General features: G+C 39.9%; 1 protein-coding gene across 2 annotated transcripts in view; it reads left to right on the forward strand.

The window, feature by feature from the left end:
* HPGDS (hematopoietic prostaglandin D synthase) overlaps nucleotides 1,414-12,454 on the forward strand; it is a 30,161-nt gene continuing 19,120 nt past the window's right edge. The window contains exons 1-2 of one of the 2 annotated variants that reach the window (XM_003357079.3): nucleotides 1,414-1,489; nucleotides 8,566-8,707. In XM_003357079.3, the coding sequence (XP_003357127.2) occupies nucleotides 1,433-1,489; nucleotides 8,566-8,707 (199 nt within the window). In that variant the 5' untranslated portion in view covers nucleotides 1,414-1,432. Of the gene's footprint in view, nucleotides 1,490-3,996; nucleotides 4,090-8,565; nucleotides 8,708-12,454 lie in introns of those variants that run through there. The other variant, XM_005666983.3, reaches the window with a different exon arrangement.

Here is a 12,454-nt window from a genome sequence, read left to right on the forward strand (position 1 = left end):
AAGACAGGGATCGATCCGGAGTCCTCATGGATGCTAGTCAGATTCAGTAACCACTGAGCCACAATGGGAACTCCTTTCGTGACATTTCTTTTATATATATATATATAAAGATTTTTTTTCCATTATAGCTGGATTGCTTGTTCTGCCAGTTTTCTACTGTACAGCATGGTGAGCCAGTTACACATATGTGTATCCATTCTATTTTCTCACATTATCATGCTCCATCATACGTGACTAGACATAGTTGCCAGTGCTACGCAGCAGGATCTCATAACTAATCCATTCCAAAAGCAATAGTCTGCATCTATGAACCCCAAGCACCCCAACCATCCCACTCCCTCCCCCTCCCCCTTGGCAACCACAAGTCTATTCTCCAAGTCCATGATTTTCTTTTCTGTGGAAAGGTTCATTTGTGCCGTATATTGGATTGCAGATATAAGTGGTATCATGTGGTGTTTGTCTTTTTCTGGCTTACTTGGACTTCCCATGTGGCTTGCAGCCTAACTACTCGGTGTTGCTTTTGTGACATTTCTTAATCGTAGTTTCGGGAGTCAGGTTGTCTCTGGCCAGATGGTCCATGCTCAGGACTCATCTTGCCTTTGAGAAACAACCTGAGTTTGTATGTTAATGATGATACCTAGAGGAGCAGCTTTAGTACATGGACTGTGTAACCGACAATAGCAACGTTAGTCACCTGACTCTGGTTGATGAGTGTTCAGTTAGGATAGCACTGCAGTCAGAGGATACAAAAAAGGGAATACGGTTTTGGATAGTGAGATTAATCTGGAGTCATTCATTCATCAAGATTCTCTTAGCGCTTACAGGTGCACCTGGCACTCCTATGGATACTGAAGACACAGCTGTAAGCTCAGCAATGAAGTGCCTGCCCTTGTGGAGCTGACATTGCACAGGAGGAGGATGAAATCAAACAATATACAGTATGTCGTCCAAAACTGTGAGGAATAAACACAGCAGAGCACATAAAGGATGAAGCTGTTTGAGGAGGTTTCTGGTGAGGAGGTGGTGGGTCAAGCACTTGCCAAGGAGATCTAGTGAAGTGAGAAAGCAAGTCTGTATACATCCACCAAGTGGTTTTCTTGACTTCATGTCTTCTTTTGCTCCAGGGGCCTAGAGTTCTAAGACTTAAACAAAACAAAACAAAACAAAACAAAACAAAACCATGTAGCAAGCAATAGGCATACTTCAGTACCTATAACTTCGGCTTTACCAACTGCATGCAAATATTTTAGGTTAGTTATACACAGAGATCCTATAAAATGCCAAGAATAACGAGAAGTCTTTGCAGAGTTGCACTTTTTTTGCAGGCTTATTTCATCTAAGAAATGAAGGAAGAGACTTGTGTGGAAGTAAGAAAAGTCACCTTTTCTCCCATTGGCTGGTGACCCTGTCTTACTCATCATATAAAGCCAAGATGCAGTCACATGTGAAGGCAGAGAAGATACTAGAACTCCACAGAGATACAGCCCAAGTAAGTGCTATGATTGATCTATACAAAGATCAGAGAAGAGACAGCCTTCGCTCTTCAATTTAGGGTTTATTTTTATCACTATCATATTCTGCACATGTCTGAGTGACCTGTTTTGTGACCTGTTTTGGGATTGAACCATAAAATAGTTAATACTTAATCCCTTATTTTTAAGGTTTCTATCCATCAAAATTACTCTGAAAACTGGGTTTTGTTTTGCTTTTTTTCAATTTTCTGTTGAAATTTTTAACGTACATTAAAAAAAATATTTGAATACTAGCTTCCTTTGCCAGAAAGTTGAGTTTGGATTGCTATCCCTTTTCTGGCAGAGACTAAAATTTTTGAGACTGGATTTTACTGTGCTTTTTACAGCAATATAAAAGTTAGAATATAGGCTTAGTTAAAATTAAATGGTTTTATTATGGTAGTTTGTGTTTTTGATGATTGCCTTAAAATTGCCTCTGGGATGAAATATTCCTATATTTAGTTGTTGTTAATCGTTGGAATGCATTGGTGTTATATAAAATAAAAAGATCTATAAACCTAGGAGAAAGGAAATATCCAAGGTAAAATGTTTCGAGAACATGATTATATTCTATGTAAGATACTTAACTTCTAAACAGGTTTCACATATATTAAATGCTGTATTTTCTTTTGCACTTAATGGCTATGTTTATGAGTTCCTTTGTAAAAGGTTCTATCCAGGGTGTTTGTTCGTCATCCATTCATATGTTCTTTGAGAAACTGTAGATTTTCCTTTTCAAACAGCAGTCTAAGCAAGCATTTTATTTATCTGTTGAATTAAGAACTTTACATAACTTTCTTTGATGTGGAAAGAAACAGGTGGTTGGTTTTTAGGTGTAAAGAAGATCCTTAAGCAGGATCAAACATTTTACTTCTTGTTTCTATATCATTTCAGAAAATATATGCAGCTTTCCCTACATGAGGTTCCCAACCCAGAACAAATGTGGCAGGGCTCAGAAAGGAAGCTGACAGGAGATAAGAGATCCGCCTGATACTGGAGTTTGTCAAGGCCAATCAAACCCATTTAGGTCTACAATCCACCTGGGTGCTATTTCTGTGTATTAGGTGAAGTCGGGGTCTAATTATGCATATATTTCCTCCTTTATCTCTGCACCTCTTTAGTCCAGTTCCTTCATGCCCCACTGCAATACCTTGTCTGTTGTATATCTGAGGTTCTATTTTGGGAGGCTCTGCGCCTCCCTATATCCAGCCCTGAACATCACATTGCTGTTATTACAGGGCTTTGCCCATCCATGTCTTGCTCGTTGGTAGGTCATGTCCTCACCTTCTTTTCTCCTAATTTTTCTTGGCTCTTTTGGTCCTTAGCATTTCCACTTGAAACTTAGAATCAGGTTCATCTGTAGAGTCCCTTGGGTTGATTGCAGATAAGGGCAACTTTGTCTCTTTCTTCCCATTCCTTACATAGGTTATTTATCATTATCTGACCTTCGTGAATTATCCAGGCCATTTAGGACCATGCTGAAGAGTAAGGGTACCAGGGAGCTTCTTGTTATTCCTGATGCCGATGAAAATGCTTCCATTTTGGTCCCCCATTATGTATAACGTCTGCTCTATGTTTTTGTAAAGATTCTATTAGATTAAGGAAGTTTTTCTTCCGTTCCCAGTTTGCTAAAGAGTTTTATTTTGTTTTTGAGGGTTTTGACCACAAATTAATGATTAATTTTATTATTAATCTAGCACCCATTGAGAAGATAATATGGCTTATGGGTTTTCTCTTTTAATCTACTGAAAAATATACATATATATTATACAGATATATTATCAGTATATTAGTATATTATACAGTATAATTATACAGATGAATGTTTGTATAACAAACATACAGATGAATATATTATAGTATATATATTAACTATCATATTATACAGATGAGTTCGTATCATGGCTCAGAGGTTAACGGATCTGACTAGGAACCATGAGGTTGCAGGTTCGATCCCTGGCCTTGCTCAGTGGGTTGAGGATCTGGCGTTGCCGTGAGCTGTAGCGTAGGTCGCAGACTCAGCTCGGATCCTGCGTTGCTGTGTCTGTGGTATAGGCCAGCAGCTACAGTTCCGATTGGACCCCTAACCTGGGAACCTCCATATGCCATGGGTGCGGCCCTGAAAAGACAAAAAAAAGAAAATCATATTATACAGATAAATGTTATATTAGCATATAACATAGGGTATATTATATACTATATTATACAGATCAATGTTTTGGGGTTGAAACATCTTGCATTCCTAGGATAAACCCTGTCCTGTCATTACATGTATGTCAGGCCACTCAAGATGGCTGTTGTCTGGCTCTCTGTACACCCCCTGCTCCACCAGGCCCTGATTCACTCACATGACCATCCAATTCTCTTAATTATAGGGCTTAATTAGTAACTGCCTATGCGCTTGCCCCTGTCCCTGCTGCTGCTTTCCCTGGTAAGTGATGAGCCAACCTGTTGTCAATTCGCCCAATAAATGGTAGCGTCTTCCCACTATAAATAGTAGTGGGACTGGTTGCCACATCCTGCTTGGGGTCTGCTGTGCACAGTGGGGTGTTGCTCCAGGACCTTTCACCTCAGACATGTAAGATCCGCCCTCCAATATCCGTTGACGTATCTGTCGTTGTCTTCGGGTTCTTTCCTTGGTCTCGAGGCTGGGCAACTACAAGGTTTGCAGGGCTGTGGGGTACAGTCAACATTACATTGAATTTCCTTTTATACCCTACTAAATTTGAGCAGCTAATAAGTTACTTGGATGTTTATATCTTTATTTATAGGTGATATTCCTCTTTTAACATCTTCACACTTTTTCTGTTTTTCTATTCTTTGAAACTACTTATAGCAGATAAGGATTATCTTTTCCTTGAGGATTCAGTAAGATGCACCTGTAAAATCAGCTGGGTCTGGTATCATTTAAGGGTGTGACTAATTACCAATTCCAATTTCTTCCCCTTGTTAAATGCAAACTTTCAGTATCTCTTGATCTGATTGTATTAGTTTATGTGTTTCTCAATGTATCCATTTAAGTCTTCACATTCAGTGACAGTTATTTGTAGTGTTATGATATATATTCTTTTGCATCTGTGCCCGTGGCATGTGGAAGTTCCCAGGCCAGGGATCCAACCTTGACAAGCCAAGTCCTTAACCCAGTAGGCCATCAGGAAACTCCGAGCTTATGATTTTTAATGATCTACTTTATCTGCTGTTATAACCCCCTTTTATTTGTAATTTTAATTATTTGTGACTCCCATATATTCTCCTCTGAATCAGCTTTACTGGAGGTTTGTAATTTGACCCTTTTTAAGTATTTTATAGAAAAGCCTGCAGGCTCTAGCTGCAAGCAGTACATCCCTCCAGCCTCTTATCTTGTGTGAAGGATTTTTTTTTTTTTTACCTTTTTGGCCATGCTCCGGGTATGGTCAGATTCCTGGGCCAGGGATCAAACCCTCACCACAACAGAGACAACACCACCTCTTTAACCCACTGTACTACAGGGAACTCCTTGTGTGAAAGATTTTTATTCCTCTTTATTGTGAAGACTCTAAGCTCCTGGCTGGCTGTGGCCTCTCTCAGAATTCTGAGTCTAGCTCACGGCATTTTGTTTCTGTCCATTTGGCCAGGCAAAGTTCTAGCCTTAATTCTAACTTTAGATTTTCGTTTTATGTAATTTTTCACTTTTTTTGTCCCTGCAGCAGAATAGGTTTATTGAAGAACATGATCTGGAGAATTTGAGTCCAATCAGATCACACAAAGCTGGGACTCTCACTCTGCTAGGTTCCCACCATCCTTCTCCCTCTTTCTTCTTAGTCTTTTTTTTTTTTTTTTTTTTTTTTCAGCAAATACCAGAGTTCCTGTTGTGGCTCAGTGGGTTAAGAACCTGACATAGTCTGTGAGGATGCAGGATGTGGGTACAATCTGCTACCTTAATCAGTGGGTTAAGGATCTGGCAGTGCCTCAAGCTGTGGCATAGATGTGGCTCTATCCCACGTCGCTGTGGCTGTAGTGTCGCCGGGCAACTGCAGCTCTGATTCAACCCCTAGCCTGGGAACTTCCTGGCAGCGCTAACTCTAAAACCACGAATTCCCTTCCACGGGTCTACCTACTTGTTCCTCAGTGCATCCTTTTGTGGGGGTGGGGATATGTTTTAACTTCTTCCTTTAGTTCATCATCCTTATGACATAAAGGCTTTAACAAAGTGAGATCAATGTAACTGATAATATTGCTAAATGCTACGAGGGGTAAAAATATATTCTAGACACTATCCTCTAGACTTATCTTTAGACTACTCTAAATTTCCTTATCTGTTTTCCTTGGCCATTGAAACATTTACTTGGAATCCCTCCTGTTAGTTTTTATGCAAAAGCTTATAAAACACAGGAAGGGTTTTTAGAGCCAGTAAATATTTCCAACAGCTTTTGCCTTTAGGACTTATTTTCCATGTTATAAAATGTGCACATATATCCTGTAAAAATCAAGAAACCAGACTCTTGTTCAGGAGAAAACATAACCAGGCAGGTAACTACAGAAATGTGATTGCAAGTACAGTTGGATTAATGAGTTATGACTGCTGAAAAGATGTTCTAGAAGGAAAAATAAGCATTTGTCAGCGGTTCATGGGCCTGTGCCAAATCTGAAAGATCTATTTACAGAGTAGACAGCTAGCAACCTGTGCTAAGAATTTTTAAATGTCTTCTTTACTTGAGCAAAATACACTACATGAGTATTGCAAATTATCAACAAAACAACTCCTTCATTTTCATGTGCAATTATGTGGTATTTGGCCAATTGAGAAAAGGTCATGTTTAATTTTTAATGCTGATTATATGGACCTAGATGATTCTATTTACACCTATAATGTTTATAAGAAAAAAAATACATTGTTTCTTTTGGAAGCATTGACCAGCATAGAAATCAATTAAAAATTTTGTGTAAAATGATTTTCAAATAAAAACTGCAGCCAAGAATGATACTTTTTCCACTCTGAAGACTATATTCGTTCTTAAGATTTAAAACCAATAGACCAAGGAATTGTAAAATTATGCTTTTTACTTCCTACATAAGAGGGTTCCCTTTACTCTGATCATGTAAAATGGTTTCTTTTTCTGAAGGAAACTTACTGTCTTTTTATTTGTTTTTGTGTTCCATCTTTCCCATTATTTCTAAGTTTGGCATTTCTAAGAAACCTGGAAAACAGTCTCCTTGTTTTGATGGGCACTTCATTTGAACTTTCCATATGCGCATTTCTCCCCCAAAGGAGTTTGGGGCTATAAATGTTGGAATTTTCATTCATCTAGTCTGGTGAATTCTGTCTGCAGACAATATTCCCTCACATGCTGATATGTGCCACACTTCGCTTGGGTAGGGGCTTGCCTGGTTAATCTGAGTGGGCAGGACACAGGGTGGTTTAGGTGACTCTGTCTCTTACAAGGAGCAGCACCTTGGAATTCCCTGGTTGCCTAGTCGTTAAGGATCTGGCATTGACACTACTGTGGCTCAGTTTCAACTCCTGGCCTGAGGACGCCTGGATGCTCCAGGCAGTGCCGAAAAAAAAAAGGGGGAGCACCCCCCCCCCAGCATCTAGATGTGGAAAACTCAGGCCCAGAGCAAAGGGTTCATAATTGCTATCACCATCACTTCCTGGACCCTGAGGGGGTCTAGATAGGCAATCCGACAGTTATTTCCGGTCATCTCTCCACAGATAGACACTTGAGATATGAGCTTGGCAATCTAGATTTTTATGATGTGTGGTCGATCTTTTATGTGATGTGATTTCAGATGAAACTTTGTTTTGTGACTTGAGCCCAACTTTTCTTTTTCTTGAATATTCCATTAATTTCTCTGAAAGACTTCCTTAGTAGAGAACAAACTGCTTACACTGACTACTTTAAACTTGATTTACCATTTTTATTTAATTACGATCGTTATTATATAGGTTTCCGTGTGCTGTGTTTATGGTGATTATTCTTGACTATAGAATGAATTCAGTATTATTGCATTGTGCTGAATGCTTTCCATGTGTTACCTCATTAAATTCCCAAATCCCTAACTGTATATCTGTTTACGAAAAGTGGGCTTTGAACTTCAGAGAGATTTTGTTGACTAGCCCAAAGGTATGTGAAACTAAGGGAAAGAACTGAATTTCAAATGGAAATGTTTCTTTCACAGTTGGCTAATCATTAGAAAATGATAATGCATTCTACTTTAGTGCTTATCATTAACTGTCTATGAAACAGTGGAAATGAAATGATACAGATTACAGAATACTCTCTGAGTATTCTGTAATGACCTCCATCTAACCAATATGGTCAGCATGAGGAAACTTTCTCAAATGTAAGGAAAGTTGGCTTTCTTCCTTCCTTGGGAATAAAGAACGATGCTCACCATTGTCCCATCCCAGCAGATGTCCCCACGAAGGGGTATGTTTGTATGGTACACGCAACCCAATAAATTCTTTGGAGCATGGATGTAGCACAAGAGAAGCGAGCAAAAATTTCCCAAGCCCTTGACGCCTAAGGGGAAAAGCAGCAGAGAAGGAAAGAGAGGGGATGACAGGTTGACATGGCCGGTTCACATGCCTCTTACATGTACCCTGCCCTTGCAATCCTTACCCAGCTGTCCTCACACACTCAGCTGTGTCACCAAAGCAAACAGCAAACCAAATGTCAACCACCACTCATTACAACTGGCTGAAGGCAGGACAAAAATATCTTAAAATGGAAAATTTTTGACTTTCTCCTCTGCAGGTTGGCATATAGATACCCTCTTACTCCGAAATCCTTTTACTTTACTCTGATATCCTTTTATAAATAAAGCTTGACTTTGGTTATTTCACAGGAATGTTCCAGCTGGTTTTTAAAGGGAGACAGTGATGCTCTTATTTCTCTCAAGTCTTCCCCGTGTGTTATTAGGCTAGTGATTTATAATTCTGGTTTTGAAATATTCTCTAATACCTCCGGTTATCTCAGAAGATGCCATAAAGTTTTCAAAAAGTCTGCCAAGAAAAATGTGGAAACATCTCTAGAGGGCTGTTAAAATAATCCCTCTATTTTTCTCTTTCTAGAATCACACCATGCCAAACTACAAACTCACTTATTTTAATATGAGGGGGAGAGCAGAAATTATTCGTTATATATTTGCATATTTGGACATAAAGTATGAAGACCACAGAATAGAACAAGCTGATTGGCCCCAAATCAAGCCAAGTAAGTAGCATAAAAATAGTGCATGGAAATGCATGTAGGTAAAATGTTTCCAGAACCTTTTGTCTTCCTCAGGAAAAAGAAAAATGTTTTCAAATCTCATGTAGCTTTACATTGAGAAGCATCAGTTCAGATGAGTTAAATAAATGCTATGTGACTCAGGAAACGTCCTATTTGAGGTGAAAACTCAAACCTGACAGAAGGAGCATCTAAAAATTACCCAACACGAAGCTCTCTATCAGAAGAGCTGAAATGGAGAGATACTGAGGTCAAACTTTTGACCACTGGAATTAGATGGGCTTGCTCAGATATCAATAACGTTTGTACAATGGATCTGATAAGCTGCTCTAACAGAAAACGAAGCTCCAATGGCTTAAATAACAAAGAAATGAGTTGTATCACATAACTGGAAATCTGGAAGTAGGCCAGGTTTCAACCGCTGACTTTATCCATTTTTCCTCCTCTGTGTGTTGACTGCACCATGCAGCCAGTAGCAATATGTTGCTGCAACCCCTCCTTACAGCGTGGAGCAGCAATACGGAGCGGCTATAAGAGAAAGCACTGCATACCTAAGTGCTGCCAGAGGAATGAGGAGAAACTTTCCCAGAAGACCTCAGCAAACCGCTCGTGTCTCACTGGCTCAAGTTGGGTCATGTGTTCATTTCTGAGCCAATCTTGCAAGGAGGTGGCAAGAACCTTAGGACATCGAATCCAAGTCTGAAGCCGAGGATGGAAGGAATTTTCATGAAGCTTATGAGTGGGTGAGAGAGGGATGGATACCTTGAACAAAACTAGGGTCTGTTTGAAACTGGGGTCTATTTGATCAGAGAAAAAAACAAATTTACAGTTAGGCAGGAGCCCAGTGAAAACATGCTACGGAGTTCCCATCGTGGAGCAGTGGTTAACGAATCCCACTAGGAACCATGAGGTTGCGGGTTCGGTCCCTGCCCTTGCTCTGTGGGTTAACGATCCGGCGTTGGCCGCGAGCTGTGGTGTAGGTTGCAGAGGCGGCTCGGACCCCGCGTTGCTGTGGCTCTGGCGTAGGCCGGTAGCAACAGGTGCAATTGGACCCCTAGCCTGGGAACCTCCATATGCCCCGGGAGCGGCCCAAGAAATAGCAGAAAGACAAAAAAAAAAAAAAAAAAAAAAAGCTACTTAGCACACAGGACAATAAGGAAGAATTGAGGAATATTATACAGTAGGGAGTTCCATTGTGACTCAGTGTAAGGAACCCGACTAGTATCCATGAGGATGTGGATTTGCTCCCTGGCCCTGCTCAGTGGATTAAGGATTGATGTTGCCGTGAACTGTGGTGTAGGTTGCAGACTCTGCTCAGATCTGGTGGTGTTGTGGTGTAGACCAGCAGCTGCAACTCTGATTCAGCCCCTCGCCTGGGAACCTCCATATGCCACGAGTGTGGCCCTAACAAGAAAAAAAGGGGGACAGCTGAGGGAGTTCCTCTGTGGCGCAGTGGGTTAAGGACCCGGCATTGTCACTGCTGTGGCTTGGGTTCAATCCCTGTTCAATCTCTGGCCCAGGAACTTCACGCACTCTGGGATCTGCCAAAAAAAAAAAAAAAAAAAAAAAAAGAAAGAAAAAGAAAAAAAGCACTTAAAAAAAAAAAGGAAAAAGAAGTATTATTCACAAAACAAACACCTGTAAGTTGTAAGTCATCTTCTAGATGCTTGCCATGTTACCTAGAGATGCTAAATGTTATGTCTAAAGTTATTTTTATGACTAGATTATTAAAAATTCACATAAAGATGAGGTTGAAGGAAACTATCGAGTACGTGTAGAGTGACAGCACTTGGAGATACTCTGGAGACCCCGTTTCATTTAATTTTTCTAGCATATCTATGTGGGATGTATTGTTTCTATTGTGTAGCCGGGATAACTGAAGCACACAGTTTAGGTAATTTTCCCGGGTTCACAGCCCTAGCAAGGTTCAGCTAATTTTTCCACCCAGGTCCATTTGATGCTGTGGTTCAAACTGTTTGCATTAGATAATGCCAACAACGATAATTATTTTAACAATAAATATTGCCTCATGACTTTGGGAATCGTGAATTCGTTAAAAGTCATCACCCTTAACTACTCTTTATCTTATCAGAGAACTCCTCTCTGATGGGATATAATATCTTATTTCCTGTTCTTCTGAAACTTTCCTATTAATATCTAAGCATTTCTTCTGATACCAGAATGTGTACATGAGCTTTTCAATTCTGTGAACCAAAAGTAGGTGAATATTAATTTTATCCATTAATTAAGATAGGTAGCAAGCTGTGAAGATAGTACATATAATGAATTCTGCCTTTTATATTTTTAGATAAAAGTTCTTTGAATTCCTCATACCCTACTGTATTGTTATTAAAATGCAATTACTGTATTTTCTTAATATTTTCATAGATTCTTGGAGTTGAAAGGGATCTTAAGGTTAGTGATGATTAAAATAGCTGTTAAATGTTTTAGCAGACACCCAACACAAAAATGGCTGAAAGAGGATATAAATTTATTTATTTTTTTTTTTGCAGAAAAGCCCAGGTCAGTATCCCAGTTCTGTTCCATGAAGTTCTCAAAGATGAGGTTCCTTCTTTTCTGTTCCTCTGTCACCCATAGTGCGTTCTTATTTACACAATGTAACCACTTCACTCTCCTTCCATATTCTAGCTCCCAGGAAGCATAAAAGAGAAAAAGAACACCTTTCTTCCTTTTAATAGCATAAACATAAAGTTTCACACATCACTTCTGCTTATATTCTTTTGGAAATAATTTAGTCACAGGTCATCTGTTACTACAAAGGAAACTGGGAAACATTAACTTTATTGTGGGTGACCGACGATCTAGCTGAAAAGTCAAGATTTTATTACTTTGATTTTAAAAAAGCTAATAATAGAAGTTGGAAAACAGTTTCTATTACAGATTTTATCTGGACTTCTTTCCAACTTAGGAAGGCTCTCTGGAGTTTGAAACTCGGTATGACCACCCCCTCTGCTATCATCTCGAATATCGTTGTGCAAATGTGTTTATATCTTCTCTCTTCTTTGTTAACATTAAAGCGTTTTTTTTTTGAAGGCACCCCTACCCCACCCCAAGGACTGAGAAATTAACCTTGAAAATGATAGCACAAAATTCTGGAATCTAGACAGCAAGTCAAAGAATGTTAAGGTGATTTAGTAAGCCAGTAATGCTTAAATATAATCCTTCCTGGAGGAGAAGCAGCAAGCTGAATTGCTCCAAAGATTCCCCCAAAAGGATCAGGAATTGGTTGCAAAAGATAACTTTAAGAGCCGCTGATAAAGGATTGCCTGGAAGAATATGAAGAAACATCGTGACCACAAGATCCCTTTTTCCCAGTTAGAAGCATGGACACTACTTTGTTGTTTTTCCTTTTTTGGCCACCCCTATGGCAATATGAAAGTTCCCAGATCAGGGATCGAATCCAAACTGCACCTGTGACCTATACCACTGGAGCAGCAATGCCAGATCTTTAACCCACTGTACCACAGCCGGAACTCTAAGACTAAGAGAGGATGGACCAAGAGTTCCTGTCGCGGCTCTGAGGATAACAAACCTGACTAGCATCCATGAGGATGCAGTTTCAATTCCTGGCCTCGCTCAGTGGGTTAAGGATCACGGCGTTGCCGTGAGCTGTGGTGTAGGTTGCAGACGCGGCTCGGATCCCGCATTGCTGTGGCTCTGGCGTAGGCCAGCGGCTGCAGCTCTGATTAGACCCCTAGCCTGGGAACCTCC

Source organism: Sus scrofa, chromosome 8 (assembly GCF_000003025.6).
Source record: "Sus scrofa isolate TJ Tabasco breed Duroc chromosome 8, Sscrofa11.1, whole genome shotgun sequence".
NCBI lineage: Eukaryota > Metazoa > Chordata > Mammalia > Artiodactyla > Suidae > Sus > Sus scrofa.